This window comes from Mandrillus leucophaeus, unplaced genomic scaffold, assembly GCF_000951045.1.
Source record: "Mandrillus leucophaeus isolate KB7577 unplaced genomic scaffold, Mleu.le_1.0 Scaffold251, whole genome shotgun sequence".
NCBI lineage: Eukaryota > Metazoa > Chordata > Mammalia > Primates > Cercopithecidae > Mandrillus > Mandrillus leucophaeus.
The window spans coordinates 9,999-26,453 of NW_012102599.1; the positions used below are offsets into that span (position 1 = coordinate 9,999).

The window sequence follows — 16,455 nt, forward strand, 5'->3', positions numbered from 1 at the left end:
TTTGCATATGTTGAACCAGCCTTGCATCCCAGGGATGAAGCCAACTTGATCATGGTGGATAAGCTTTTTGATGTGCTGCTGGATTTGGTTTGCCAGTATTTTATTGATGATTTTTGCATTGATGTTTATCAGGGATATTGGCATGAAATTTTCTTTTTCTGTTGTGACTCTGCCAGGTTTTGGTATCAGGATGATGCTGGCCTTATAAAATAAGTTAGGGAGGTTTCCCTCTTTTTCTGTTGTTTGGAATAGTTTCAGAAGGAATAGTACCGGGTCCCCTATGTACCTCCAGTAGAATCCAGCTGTGAATCCATCTGGTCCTGGACTTTTTTTTTCTTTTTTTTTTTTTTTTTGACTCATAGGCTACTAATTACTGCCTCAAGTTCAGAACTGTTATTGGTCTATTGAGGGATTCAACTTCTTCCTGGTTTACACTTGGGAGGCTGTATGTGTCTAGGAATTTATCCATTTCTTCTAGATTTTCTAGTTTATTTGTGTAGAAGTGTTTATAATATTCCCTGATGGTAGTTTGTATTTCTGTGGGATCAGTGGTGATATCCCCTTTATCATTTTTTATTGTATCTGTTTGATTCTTCTCTCTTTTCTATTAATCTGGCTAGCAGTCTATCGATTTTGTTAATCTTTTCCAAAAAACAACTCCTGGATTCATTGATTTTTTTTAAGAGTTTTTTGTGTCTCTATCTCCTCCAGTTCTGCTCTGATGTTAGTTATTTCTTGTCTTCTGCTAGCTTTAGAATTTGTTTGCTCTTCCTTCTTTAGTTCTTTTACCTGTGATGTTAGGGTGTCAATTTTATATCTTTCCTGCTTTTTCCTGTGTACATTTTAGTGCTATAAGTTTCCCTCTAAACACTGCTTTAGCTGTGTCCCAGAGATTCTGGTACATTGTGTCTTCGTTCTCGTTGGTTTCACGGAACATCTTTGTTTCTGCCTTCATTTCATTATTTACCTAGTAGTCATTCAGGAGTAGTTTGTTCAGTTTCCATGTAGTTGTGTGGTTTTGAGTGAGTTTCGTAATCCTAAATTCTAATTTGATTGCACTGTGGTCTGAGAGACTGTTACAACTTCCATTGTTTTGCATTTTCTGAGGAGTGTTTCACTTCCAATTATGTGGTCAATTTTAGAATAAGGGCGATGAGGTGCTGAGAAGAATGTATATTCTGTTGATTTGGCATGGAGAGTTTTGTAGATGTCTATTAAGTCCCCTGGTCCAGAGCTGAGTTCAAGTCCTGAATATCCTTGTTAATTTTCCGTCTTGTTCATCTGTCTAATATTGACAGAGGGATGTTAAAGACTCCTGCTATTATTATGTGGGAGTCTAAGTCTCTTTGTAGGCCTCTAAGAACTTGCTTTATGAATCTGGGTGCTCCTGTATTGGGTGCATACATATTTAGGATAGTTAGCTTTTGTTGCATTGATCCCTTTACCATTATGTAATGCGCTTGTCTATTTTGATCTTTGTTGGTTTAAAGTCTGTTTTATCAGAGACTAGGATTGCTTTTGTTTTTTGCTTTCCATTTGCTTGGTAAATATTCCTCCATCCCTTTATTTTGAGCCTATGTGTGTCTTTGCACATGAGATGGGTCTCCTGAATACAGCACACTGATGGGTCTTGACACTTTATCCAATTTGCCAACCTGTGTCTTTTAATTGGGGCATTTAGCCCATTTGTATTTAAGGTTAGTATCATTATGTGTGAATTTCATCCTATCATTATGATGCTAGCTGGTTATTTTGCCCATTGATTGATAGATACAGTTTCTTCATAGTGTCGATCGTCTTTACAATTTGGTATATTTTTGCAGTGGCTGGTACTGGTTTTTCCTTTCCATATTTAGTGCTTCCTTCAGGGGCTCTTGTGAGGCAGGCCAGGTGGTGACAAAATCTCTCAGCATTTGCTTGTTCATAAAGGATTTTATTTCTCCTTTGCTTATGAAGCTTAGTTTGGCTGGATATGAAATTCTGGGTTGGAAATTCTTTTCTTTAAGAATGTTGAATATTGGCCCCCACACTCTTCTGGCTTGTAGGGTTTCTACAGAGACATCTGCTGTTATTCTAGTGGGCTTCCCTTTCCCGTCCTTTCTCTCTGGCTGCACCCTAACATTTTTTCCTTCATTTCAACCTTGGTGAATCTGATGATTATGTGTCTTTGGGTTTCTCTTCTCGAGGAGTTTCTATATGGTGTTCTCTGTATTTCCTGAATTTGAATATTGGCCTGTCTTACCAGTTGGGGAAGTTCTCCTGGATAATATCCTGAAGAGTGTTTTCCGACTTGGTTGCACTCTCCCCATCACTTTTCAGATACACCAATCAAACTTAGGTTTGGTCTTTTCACATAGCCCCATATTTCTTGGAGGCTTTGTTCATTTCTTTTCATTCTTTTTTCTCTAATCTTTTCTTCGTGCTTTATTTCATTAAGTTGATCTTCAATCTCTGATATCCTTTCTTCTGCTTGATTGATTCAGCTATTGATACTTGTGTATGCTTCACGAAGTTCTCATCCTGTGTTTTTCGGTTCTGTCAGGTCATTTATGTTCTTCTCTAAACTGGTTATTCTAGTTAGCAGTTCCTGTAACTTTTTATCAAGATTCTTAGCTTTTTTGCATTGGGTTGGAACATGCTCCTTTAGCTTGATGGAGTTTGTTATTACCCATCTTCTGAAGCCTACTTCTGTCAATTCATCAAACTCATTCTCCGTCCAGTTTTGTTCCCTTGCTGGCAAGGAGTTGTGATCCTTTGGAGGAGAAGAGGCATTCCGGTTTTTGGAATTTTCAGGCTTTTTGTGCTGGTTTTGTCCTCATCTTCATGGATTTATCTACCTTTGGTCTTTGATGCTGGTGACCTTAGGATGGAGTGTGTGGACGTCCTTTTTGGTGATGTTGATGCTATTCCTTTCTGTTTGTTAGTTTTCCTTCCAACACTCAGGCCCCTCTGCTGCAGGTCTCCTGGAGTTTGCTGGAGATCTACTCCATATGCTTTTTGCCTGGGTGTCACCAACAGAGGCTGCAGAACAGCAAAGATTGCTGCCTGTTCCTTCCTCTGGAAGCTTCTTCGCAGAGGGGCACCAACCAGATAAAAGCCAGAGCTTTCCTGTATGAGATGTCTGTCGACCCTGCTGGGAGGTGTCTCCCAGTCAGGAGGCATGGGGGTCAGGGACTGACCTGAGGAGGCAGCCTGTCCCTTAGCAGAGCTTGAGCTCTGTGCTACGAGATCTGCTGCTCTCTTCAGAGCTGATAGGCAGGAACATTTAAGTCTGCTGAAGCTGTGCCCACTGCCGCCCCTTTCCCCAGGCACTCTGTCCCAGGGAGTTGGGAGTTTTATCTACAAGTCCCTGAATGGGGCTGCTGCCTTTCTTTCAGAGAAACCCTGCCTAGAGAGGAGGAACCTAGAGAGCCAGTCTACTTACCAGCTTTTCTTAACCCATTGTTCTACCAAGGCTATTACTGTCCTTCTCAGGACAGGAGACCAGATTAGCATGTGAAGGGGATTCTGCTTCCACTGAGGGAGACACTTTCTCAGCATTTGCAGCAGCTCTGGGATGTCCTTCCCAAGGATGGTGAGGTGGAAAAGTTCATCTTTTGTATTCTAAAACATTAGAAACAAATCCTAGTGTGGCAGGATATTAATTTACCAAAAGGTACTCTGTGGCATAGAAAACACCCAGAAAGATTAACAACAGATAAACCATAAATATTTTCTTTATTTTTTCGTTTTCTGGAAACATGACCCTTTGCAAATTATGGACTGTCCATTATTTAACAAATTAGACTATTTTATAGCCCTGTTTATTCTTTTATTACTAGATGATTTCTGTGCCCTTCTGAAGCTCAGTAATTTACAGCTCTGTCCAGTGGAACTTACTATGATGTGAAATTCTCTGTATCTCCTCTGTCCAACATGAGAACCAGTATGGGGCTACTGAGCACTTGAGGAACCGAATTATTTAATTTTTACCCATTTATTTTTACTTTTTAAGTAGCCCCAGCTAGAGGCTGTCAAATTGGTTAATGAAGTTACCTTCTTTGATGTCCCCTTTCTTCATATTGTGTGATTAAACTTAGTAAGATAGATTAAAGCATAGAGCCCCCAAAATCAAAATGCTGATATTTTCCTATCTGATGAAACCCATGGAATGGGCCATGAGAATATTTTTTAAAGAGCTGCCATTTATCTATCAGCCTTCTTAAACACTCAAATGCACTTAGACAAAGACCTGGAACAAGCCAGATCTGTGGGGACCCATAGCCAAGAAATGAGAAGCACACAAAGTCCCCAGGATCTGCTGGGGCCAAAAGGGAGGACCCATACTCTGACCTTCCATCTCACCAAATGCCGTGCGAGCAGGAGGAAAAGAGTAGGGAGGGTCTTGTTTCCGCTTGTGGGAAGCAAGGAAAGGAAAAGAAGAAATTTTCAAAGCTACACCTGGGAACATTTACTTTATGCAGATAGCAGTTGAGTGAAGGTAATGAAACCCAGGATGCTCTCCATAGCACTTTTCAAAGAGCGAACTTGTAAAAGTTTGTTATAGACTGCCAGAATCTTCCTTAGTAGTCTTTGAAGTAGGGAGATAGAGGATCCTATTATCGTCGCTTTTCTGTGAGGCATACCTTTCATTTTTGCCAGTACATGTTTTTCAGATATATGTTGATGAAAGCTGAACTACTTACAGATAAAACAGACGTAAGCAAAATATCTCTCCTCATATGATAAAGCGTGATAATGACAGGGCTTTTTTTTTTTTAAGAAATGTAGGTGTTTGACTTGCAATCAGTATATAGTAATATTTGTTATGGTTTTCCTTTCTCATATTAATACTTACGGTAACATTAAATACATACGGTGATTTAATTGTCTCAAGTACTATGGTAACCTCATCCCAGCTGCTTCAAACCTGAAAATTCTGTTTCCATTTCAAGACAACAAAAGCCCATACTCCAAAACCTTCAACAGTTAGCATTTCATTTTCTCTGGGCCCATGTCAGCAGTGTAATCAGAAACAAAATAAGAAATTGTAAGGTTCATTCCCAGCCCATCATGGAATGAAAAATCTCTTTAAATGGGTCTTAAAAATCACCTCCCCTCTGTAAGAGAAAACGTGCTGCAAAGAGAAAAGTTAAAAGTCACATGAGCTTGACATTGTAAATAAGAACAAAGCCCACAGGTAAATTAATGCTCTTCATCCATTTGTCCCCAGGTCATAGATCTGTACTGGGGAGTGGAGGAAGATGACTGGGACAGCCCAGAGCTGCAGAAGACCCGCATGAAGCTGCTGGAGGATTGCTTGAAAACTTCTGCAGGTCCATGTTTTGTTGTGGGTATAAAAAAACTAATGCTTTATATTAACTCTGAGATGAATGTGAGAATTATTGCTGATTGGTGATTCATAAGGGGCTTTTTAAATGAAGGGGGAAAAGGCTTTTTTATGTCTGTTTAAACATTTTAAGCTGTCTCCTGGCTCTCAGTGTGTGAGAACAAAAAGCTTCAACTTTTCGTGAGAAGTGCTGCAAATTAACGGTGAATAATTTGAAATGGTAATCAAAGGGATGACTTGGGTTTGACAACGATTTCTACAACACCTTGTGATCAACAATAAGGATTACTCTTTCAGACCTACAGTCTTTATCCTAGGTTTTCTTATCTTATTCTACAATCTATTCCATCATAGTGCTTCTATTTCTTAACACTAGAATTTCTGGCGTTTTTTAACAAAATGACTGAAACATTGTTAAAGTGAATCAAATATACTTACTGTGTCTCATCTACCAGTAGCAAATGGTGCCCTGTGAAAAAGTTTGTTTCTACAATAATTTTCGACTACATCTTCATTATAAGCTAAAGATCAACAGAGAGATTTCAAGTGGAACATTATTATTAATTCATCATTACTTTCTAAAGAATACTCACTCCTCTGTGTAAGCACAGTGGTAGTAAAGATAAATAGGCCATACTGTGGCAGGTGATTGTGCAAAATCACTGCCTTAATTTAGCTTAAGAAAGACTTAACCTTGAATCCAAGCAGATCCTACCAATCGATAAGGGAAGTTGCCCTTTTGAACATAGGTTGCTCTAAGACTGACAGATGAGTGTTAAAATTACTAGTGAGTGCTGTGAAAAAAATATCACATCGTACTGTTAACAACTAGGTTCAATATATCAGCAAAAGTGTTCTTAATATTTATTTGCATATCCATCTATATTTGGCTCCACATAGGATCAGGAAGACCTACAGAGATGGTATCACAAATCTGACCAGCTGATGGCAAATTTCTTACCCAGGCTAGTAAAGTGTATAAAGGCTGTATCGTATAATGTTTGTAGTATTCCATATATAGGTAAGTTGTTTACTCACTAACTACTTGAGTGCTACTGTGTGCCAAGGGCGGCTCTTAAGTGCTGGGGGTATGGTAGGTTGACTCATACAAAATTGTTATTTTGTGGGCCAGTTCCTTATGATTCAACCTTAGAACTGAACTAAGAAGATAAAATTTTTTGCTTTCCTGGAGCTTACATTCTAATGTGGGTGGAAGGGAGGGAGGGCAGGCAAAAACCAAATAAGTAAGATAAACAGTAAGTCAGATGGTGATAAGTGCTATGGAGAAAAATAGAGAAATGAAAGAAAAGAGAGAATACCAGCAAGGGGAGAGATTTGCTACTTAAGATAAAGCAGTCAGAGAAGGCCTCGCTAATAAAGTGACTCTGAAGGGGAGATGGAAAGAGAGGCAGGAAAGAACCAGGTGTGGATATTCCAAGTCAGGTATTTCAGGAAGAGAGGTTGGCATGTTCAGGGAACAGCAAGCAGGCCTCTGTGCCTGGAACAAGTATGAATAGGATGAGGGCATGGGATGTGGCGGACATATCATGGGGCCATGTCATCTTTTATTTTTAAGAGTAAGAAAACTATTGTTAGGGCTCAGCATAATTGGGAACCATCGATTTTGGAAAGGTAATTTCAGTAAGACAATTCTGTAATCTTCAAGTTGACTTAAGGTTTTACCTTGAGTGACAGGAAAAACTGCAGAAGTGTTCTGAGCAGAGGAATGAGGTGATTTGACTTGTATTTTCAGCATGGCCTTGGCGGCTGGGTGAGGAAGAGGGGACAGAGCAGCCAGACCTTTAGACAGCTACTACAATAAGCCAAATGAGAAAAATACATGGTTTAGGGGATTTGGGGAATGAACATCTGAAAATAGTGTCCTGTGGCCTGAAAAGAATGCATAAAAAAAGGCCTGAAAGTTGGGTTAAGTATCTGAAGAGCAAGTAGTGAGAGAGATTTTTTTTCCGTGGGTCATCGGAGGATAGAACGAGGAAGCAGATTTCAGCTTTGGGTGAAGAAGTGAAAGGATATAGCTTTCTCTCAGGTGTTTGGATCCAGTTTCCCTGGGTTCTGACCTGACATTTCATAGCTGTGCGGCACTGCAGGAGTTGCTTCACTATGCTAAGCCTTAGTTTTTTGTCTGTAAAATGGAAGTGATAATAATAGTTATCTACCTCATTGGGTCATTCTGAGAATCAAATGAAATTACAGGCACTTTTATAGCATCTCACACATAGTAACCCGTTAAAAAGTGTTGATTGTTTCTTATTGTATCATTATTATCTATCATAGCTGTCTAAAGATCAAATCACCTGGCTCAAACTGTAGTGACGCATCACGAAAAAAGTTTTTATCGCAGGGAAGAACACAAACCACTCTGACAGGGGTGCTATAGAACAGACTCAAATATTGGAAGACAGGTTAGGCCAGATTCCGTCATGCTTAGAAAGCCAGATTTGGGAAGCATAACCCACTATGGGAGTGGCCTGGGAAATCTCAATTACTGTGATCTCCACAGCTTTACCGTAATCCAGGCTCGGAAATTCAGGAATGACAGAGATGTTCTCCCCCTTTTATAACCCTGGCGAGTGCCATCCCTAAGCTAACTAAAATTAGACATGACTCTGAATTCCAGTAATTTGCTGGTAGGAGAATAAATAAAGACTGCAAGTTTATGCAGGTTAAGAGAGCAAAGGTTAGCTGATAGAACGGTAGCAACATCTTTGTTGAGCATACACAATCATTTATCCCTTCTTCTGCTGCCCTGTTACATGTTTAAACTCAGGGAAACCATGACAAAACCCTACAGATAGAGCTAGGATTATTCACCCCAGTGATCCTGAATCACACAAGGCTTATATCTCACTGCTTATAGAAACAAAATAAAAGTACACCTTTTATGGCCTTTCCTGTTGTAACTATGGTAACAACTGGCGTGTGTGTGTTACTTTTTAGCTCCAGTTTCCTCACCCAGTGCTCCCTTGTGGGTATATCTGGAAGTCATGATGACCCCTGTGGGATGCAGAGCTTAGCATAATACTTCCCCTAATGCTGAAGTCTTTGGCAAGGAAATTCACCACTGTCAAATGGAAAAAAAAAAAAAAAAAGTGTTTTTGTATCTTCAAAGGCTTCACAGACTTTAGCCTTTATGTTAGATCCAAATAAATTAAGGACAGAATGAAGCTTTCCTTTTAAACACTCAGGGAATTGAGTGTTTAATTAAGTTCCAAAGGGAACTTGGTCTTCAGTATTGTTCGTGCTTGGCCTTTTTCAACTTCAATCTCCCTAAAAGTTGTCATTTAGATAATGGCCCGAGGTTCTACTGACATGCAAGCTGTGCTGTAATTCTGGACAGCTGTTTTACACACATGTTTTTGACCACAAAGAGATGCGGGTGCTAGAGTGAGGGGGCCTGGAATGTGTCTGGTCCTGCTCTCAAAGGACTAGCTTGGGAGACATATTGTAAAGCATACATCATCTTAACGAGAAGAACAACATTTGAATACGTGTGTAGAGAGAGGCAAGTACAGTGGGAAGAGCCCAGAATTTTCATTTTATAATCAAGTAAGAGCCCTGGTTCTCAGGGCACAAGTCACTAACCTAATTGTGCTTTAATGATCACATCTATAAATATGGGAAAATAATAATAAACTAAAAGCAAATTTTGAATCAATTTCAAAGGGTTGTTGTGGGGACCAAATGTGATGATATATATATGAATTCTTTGTAAACCCATAAAAGGCTAACAACCAGTAATTTTAGACCAAATAACTTAAACTGTGACTTAAGTTATTTTCAAATGAGAATAAAAAGTTTTCATGTATATTAGGCATTTATGTGCTATTATAATTTTTCCCTTTGAAAACGCCAATAATAATGAAAAAAGTATTAAGGCTTCATTCAGACAGTCAAATGTTAAAGGATTTTAATTCATTCTTATGTGTATATTAATAAAATGTAACAGTTGTAAAATACATATGGTACATATTTATTTTATTTTTCTAGATATGAATTTGATCACATTTACTGACTAAAAGCTTTACCTATCCCCAAGGAGGGATTCTGACCAGGGCTGCCCCTAGCAGGGAGACAACTCACAGCTGAGTAACAAAATCATCTTCATCACCTTTTAGGTGTAAAAAATTGCTTCAGCCTTTGCAAAATGTGGAAAGTTCAACAGAATCCGCCACACCTACTTGTCGCATTCCCTACTCCATAGAAAATCCTTTTGTAGTGGGAGAGGAGTATGGCCTTTTGGAGACAGCAGAGGTCATGTGATGCTAATTCTCTCATTATCTCATCCCCATCCTTCTCCACGGTGCCTATTTATAGGGAAGAGGGGGTTTTCTTCTTGTCATTGCTCCAAATGTGGAGTACCCAAAAGAATTGCTTATAGAGTTTGAGCATTGATCCTGGACCCTGAATACAGGGCTGCCTCTTGTCAGAAGTTGACAAAAGTAGGTGACTTCAATCAGAAACAACAAAGGTGATATTACAACCGATCCCACAGAAATACAGAAGATCCTCAGGGACTATTATAAACACACCTATGCACACAAACTAGAAAATCTAGAGGAAATGGACAAATTCCTGGAAACACAATCTCCCAATATTGAACCAGGAAGAAATTGAAACCCTAAGCAAACCAATATTGAGGTCCAAACCTGAATCAGTAATAAATCTACCAACCAAAAAAAAAAAAAGAGGCTCAGAACCAGATACATTCACAGACAAATTCTACCAGATACACAGAGCAGAGCTGATACCTATTATAGTGAAACTATTCCAAAAACTTGAGAAGGAACTGCTCCCCAACTCATTCTTAAAAACCAGCATCACCTTGATACCTGGCAAAAGACAAAACCTGGCAAAGACACAATGAAAAAAGAAAACTACAGCCAAATATTCCTGATGAACATAGATGCAAAAATCCTCAACAAAATACTAGTAAACCAGATCCAACAGCACATCAAAAAGTTAAGTCACCATGATCAAGTTGGTTTAATTTCTGGGATGCAAGGTTGGTTCAACATATGCAAACCAATAAATGTGACACACCCACATAAACAGAGTTAAAAACAAAAACCATATGATCATCTCCATAGACATGGAAAAAGTTTTCAATAAACAGTCCTTCATGATAACTCTCAGTAAAAACAAGACATTGAAGGAATATACCTCGAAATAATAAGAGCCATCTATGACAGACTCACAGCCAACATCATGCTGAATGGGCAAGAACTGGAAATATTTCCCTTAAGTACTGGAACAAAATAAGAATACCCACTCTCACCACTCCTATTCAACACAGTACCGGTAGTGCTAGCTAGGGCAATCAGGCAAGAGAAGAAAATAAAAGGCATCAAAATAGGAAAAGAAGAAGTGAAACTGTCTCTCTTAATGTATGATGTGATTCTATACCTAGGAAATCATAAAGACTCTTCCAAAGGGCTCCCAGAACTGATAAACAATTTCAGTAAAGTTTCAGGATACAAAATCTGTATACAAAAATGAGTAACATTTCTATACACCCATAACGTTCAAGCTGAAAGCCAAATAAATCAAGAATGCGATTCTATTTACGATAACCACAAAAAAAATCAAAATACCTAGGAACACATCTAACCAAGGAAGTGAAAAATCTCTACAAGGAGAATTACAAAACACTACCAAAAGAAATCACAGATGACACAAACAAATGGAAAAACATTCCATACTCTGGATTGGAAGAATCAATTCATTAAAAGGTTCATTCTGCCCAAAGCAATCTATATATTTAATGCTATTTCTATCAAACTACCAGTGTCATTTTTCACAGAACTAGAAAAAACTATTCTAAAATTTATATGGAACCAAAAAAGAGTGTGCATAGCCAAAGCAATGGTAACCAAAAAGAACAAAGCTGGAGGCATCACATTATCCAACTTCAAACTATGCTATAAGGCTACAGTAACTCAAACAGCATGGTGCTGGTACAAAAACAGACACATAGATGAATAGAACAAAGTGGAGAACCCAGAAATAAAGCTGCACACCTACAGCCATCTGATCTTTGACAAAGTTGACAAAAATAAACAATGGGGAAAGATTTTCTATTCAATAAATTATATTGGGATAGCTGTCTAGCCATATGGAGAAGAATGAAATTAGACCCCTGTCCTTCACCATATACAAAAATTAACTCAAGATGGATTAAAGGTTTAAATGTAAGACCTCAAACTGTAATAATCCCAGAAGAAAACGCAGGACATCGGCCTTGGGAAATAATTTATTACCAAGTCCTCAAAAACAACTGCAACACAAACAAAAATTGACAAGTGGTACCTAATAAAACTAAAGAGCTTCTGCGCAGCAAAAGAAACTATTAACAGAGTAACCAGACAATGTACAGAATGGGAGAAAATGTTCAAAAACTATGCATCTGACCAATGTCTAATATCTGGAATCTATAAGGAACTTAAACAATGGAATGAGCAAAAAAATAAGCCCATTAAAAAATGGGCAAAAGATATGAACAGACACTTCTCAAAAGAAGACATAGAAGTGGCCCACAAACGTATGAAAAAAATGCTTATCAACACTAATCATCAGAGGAATGCAAATCAAAACCACAATGAGATACCATCTCACACTAGTCAGAATGACTATTATTAAAAACTCAAAAAACAACAGATTCTGATGAGACAGTAGGGAAAAGGGAATGATTATACATTGTTGGTGGAAATGTAAATTAGTACAGCCACTGTGTGAAAAGTAGTTTGGAGATTTCTGAAAGAACTTAGAACAACCATTCAACCCAGCAATTTCATGATTGGGTATATATCAAAACAAAAAATAATAATACGTCTTTCTACCAAAAAGACACATGCACTCACAGGTTCATCACAGCACAATAGCAAAGAATCAATCTAGATGTCCAGTGTCCATGTCTAGTGGATTGGATAAAGAAAATGTGGCACATAAACTCCATGGAATACTACACAGCCATAAAAAAGAATGAAATTATGTTCTTTGTAGCAACACGGATGAAGCTGGAGGCCATTTCCTAAGTGAATTAACTCAGGAACAGAAAACCAATTACCACATGTTCTCACTTGTAAGTGGGAACCAAAATTGGGTACCCATGGACATAAAGATGGCAACAATAGAAATTGGGGACTACTCAGCCACACACACATGCTGCCATCAGTGGCACAGGGAATGAGGGAGGGGGCAAGGGTTGAAAAACTATTGGATACTATGCTGAGCACCTGGGTGATGGGATCAGTCATATCCCAAACCTCAGCATCATTCAATACAGTCAGGTAACCTGCACGTGTATGCCCTGAATCTAAAATAAAAGTTGAAATTATATATAAAAAAAGCAAATGGCTGGGTGCAGTGGCTCACGCCTGTAATCCCAGCACTTTGGAAGGCTTAGGTGGATCACGAGGTCAGGAGTTCAAGACCAGCCTGGCCAACATGGTGAAACCCCATTTATAGTAGAATACTAAAAATACAAAAAAATTAGCTGGGCATGGTGGCGCATGCCTGTAATCCCAGCTACTCATGAGGCTGAGGCAGGAGAATTGCTTGAACCAGGACCCAGGAGGCAGAGGGTGCAGTGAGCCGAGATCACACCACTGCATTCCAGCCTGGGCTACAGAGCGAGACTCTGTCTCAAACACAAACAAACAAAAGTAGACAACTTACCCTGTGCTGTCTTGAGCAACTAGAGTTTGAAAACCTTAGTTACAGTATTGGAGAATCCATCCCCATCCCACCACGTGTGTGGCATCCCTGGAGGATGCTTATAGCATCTCACTACAGTTCCTCAATCCGTGTGGATGAGGTGGAAGTTTGCTGTGGGAGAAGCATTGGCAGGTGACCCTAGGAGACCCAAGCCTGATACCATGCATGCAATGCTGATGGAGGCAGGTAAGAGGTTCTTCTTTGGCTTCACATTTAGAGGGGTGTTCCCATGTCTTAGAATCAGGACAAAAGGAATCTTGCCTGCAGTATGCTTTGTCAACCCCCTGAGCTCTCAGTGAGCCAACACTCATATAGCATCCTTATCAGGGCTATGAGATTACACACATATAAACAAACACAATCTGTCAGCATTGGGTAAAGAAGCAGCAGAGACCAAAAGAATGGGCGTATCACCATTGTTGCTTGAGCGTAAGCAGATGTCAAAACAGACTTCTACCTTCACTTACACACACACACACACACACACACACACACTGCCGTCAGTGGCACAGCTAGCAGGGAACGGAGAATGGGTCATGCTCATACCCACCACAAGCAGCTCCTGGCAGTGGACCCTAAGCCCAGCATGCACAAAGTGAGAAGAAAGAAGCCCAGAGAGCTACATTTTGAACTGGGCCATATTTTAAACCAAAAATATGACAACTTAAGGGACTGAACTGTGAAATCTGTTGTTATTCAGGAAGTTTGTTTTTTCACTAGGCAGAAGAGTAAAGACAAGACGAAGTTTGTAGCTGTAACTGACAAAGACTAACATTCTATTTTTGCATATCATTGAGTGACACTCAAACTTATAGCATATAGGTCAGTTCCTTCTCACCTTCTCACCACTCTCCTTCAGGTTAAATTATGTCTCCTTACAGTTTAGTTTCTTTAAATAATTTTCAGTAGAAGAAAACTATAGGATAAGATTTCATAAATCATTTGAAATAATTACAGTATTTTTTAAAACACTTGGCTTTGGAAAGTATTTCACATTTATCCATATTCCAATATGTTTGCTTTATCATTTTAGGTATACAAAACAAAATACACACATGAAAAATTAAAATAAGTACTTAATTTTCATTTGTATTTTAAAGTGCAGGGGGGGGTTGTATCAATTAGTTCTAACCTTTATAAGTACAGTTCTACCAACCAAAATGTATTTTAAAATGGGAAAATAGTCATCGATTTGAACTGGAAATTCATCTAAATTAAACAATCTAGCTTAAAAAGATCTTTCTTACAAATTTTATTTAAATAAAAATCTAAAGCCTTAGATTTTCCAGGTATTTTCCTCATATAGTCCAGAGAAACAAAGATTTCTATACTTATAAAAATGTTTGTCCAGTTGAAATCAACCAGTTATCGTAGCTCTGAAATAGGTTTCAATAATTAGTGACTTGATATCACCAAAAGAGTTTTAGAATGGACAAACACGGAAGATTAGCTTTCTTCTCAACAATATTTAATTGTCTGGTGAAAGCCAAGAGGGCTGTTGAATTAATTATTGCTAATATATGAAGTATTTCCACAGTAAACTTTTACTAACATATAAGCTATTTCCGTAGCTTAAGCTTAGTTGGTGTAAGAAAGCATATTTTTATATGATAAAAAGAATCACAGAGAAAATGTGAATGGGAGAGTACTCAGTCTCTTTATAATTTAACTGGTCAAGAAAAATGTTCACTTTTATAACTATAGTCCAAAGGACTTCTAAGTAGGCCAGCAACAACTTTTTAAAAAGGTAAAATGTAAACATCCTATTTTAAAAAAGATAGTAGGGCTGTGGAGACAAACGGGATTAGACACAGTCAGTTTCCAGAAGGAAATGAGTCATTTCTTGGTAAGCTGGCTTTACAGATAGAGGAACCCCAAAATCACTGGGAGTTTGCTCCATGAGATATTTGCAGAGAATTGAGCAACATGGGAGGCTAGGAAGCTGGGATGGAAAGGCAGAATAAAGTCTCCAATAATATCTTGGTGTACAGGAGACAAAGTCCACTAGAATGTAGCACAAACATTTAACTGGTGTTGCCTTTGAGGCATTTTAATTCAAAGTCAACTCAATCTAAAACTGCAACCTAGCCCCAGCCCCGTTCAGTTACTAATGGGAATGTGATAAGCCTCTCATTGCCCTGTCAGTCTAACATAGGAAAGGAAAGCCTAAATAACCATTATTCCAAAAATGAAGTTCAGAATACAGTGAAAATTATAAGACATGCAAAGATTCAAGAAAATATGACAAATTGTAAAAGGAAGACTGAAGAATAGATGAAACAAGTAGAAAGATGACCCAACTATTTTATTCACTGTAAATAATCTAAACTTCCCTATTAAACACAGGTTCAACTGTATGCAGTTTGCAGGAGTTCCCTTTAAAGGAAAGGGCATAAATCGGTTGAGAGCAAAATCATAAAAGTATATATATACACACACACACACATATATACTTTTATGTATATATATGTGTGTATATATATGTATGTATATGTGTGTGTGTGTGTGTGTGTATATATGTGCCATGGAAAGACTAACCAAAAGAAAATTACATCAATATCATATAGTAGGTTTTAAGTTAAGAAGATAAAGTAGGATGTTTCATAATGATAAAAGGTTCAATTCAACAGAAAAATGTAATATTTCTTCTTTTTATTATTTTTTTAAATTTTTTGTTATACTTTAAGTTCTAGGGTACATGTGCACAATGTACAGGTTTGTTACATATGTATACATGTGCCATGTTGGTGTGCTGCACCCACTAACTCGTCCTTTACATTAGGTATATCTCCTAATGCTATCCCTCCCCCCTCCCCCCACCCCATGACTGGCCCCGGTGGGTGATGTTCCCCTTCCTGTGTCCAAGTGATCTCATTGTTCAATTCCCACCTATAAGTGAGAACATGCAGTGTTTGGTTTTCTGTTCTTGCAATAGTTTGCTGAGAATGATGGTTTCCAGCTGCATCCATGTCCCTACAAAGGACATGAACTCATCCTTTTTTCGGCTGCATAGTATTCCATGGTGTATATGTGCCACATTTTCTTAATCCAGTCTGTCATTGATGGACATTTGGGTTGGTTCCAAGTCTTTGCTATTGTGAATAGTGCCGCAATAAACATACGTGTGCATGTGTCTTTATAGCAGCATGATTTATAATCCTTTGGGTATATACCCAGTAATGGGATGGCTGGGGTCAAATGGTATTTCTAGTTCTAGATCCTTGGAATCGTCACACTGTCTTCCACAATGGTTGAACTAGTTTACAGTCCCACCAATAGTGTAAAAGTGTTCCTATTTCTCCACATCCTCTCCAGCACCTGTTGTTTCCTGACTTTTTAATGATTGCCAAAATGTAATATTTCTATATTTGTATGCACCTAATAACATGGCT

The 16,455-nt window shown here is 38.5% G+C and overlaps 1 protein-coding gene across 1 annotated transcript in view; it reads left to right on the forward strand.

The window, feature by feature from the left end:
* Positions 1–5,212: 5,212 nt before the first annotated feature.
* The window catches only part of NWD2 (NACHT and WD repeat domain containing 2), a gene marked incomplete at its 5' end in the record, with an annotated part of 106,282 nt that continues 95,039 nt past the window's right edge, over positions 5,213–16,455 (forward strand). Inside the window, one exon of the mRNA XM_011983581.1 lies at positions 5,213–5,329. Coding sequence (XP_011838971.1) covers positions 5,213–5,329 — 117 coding nt within the window. The remainder of the gene's footprint in view (positions 5,330–16,455) is intronic.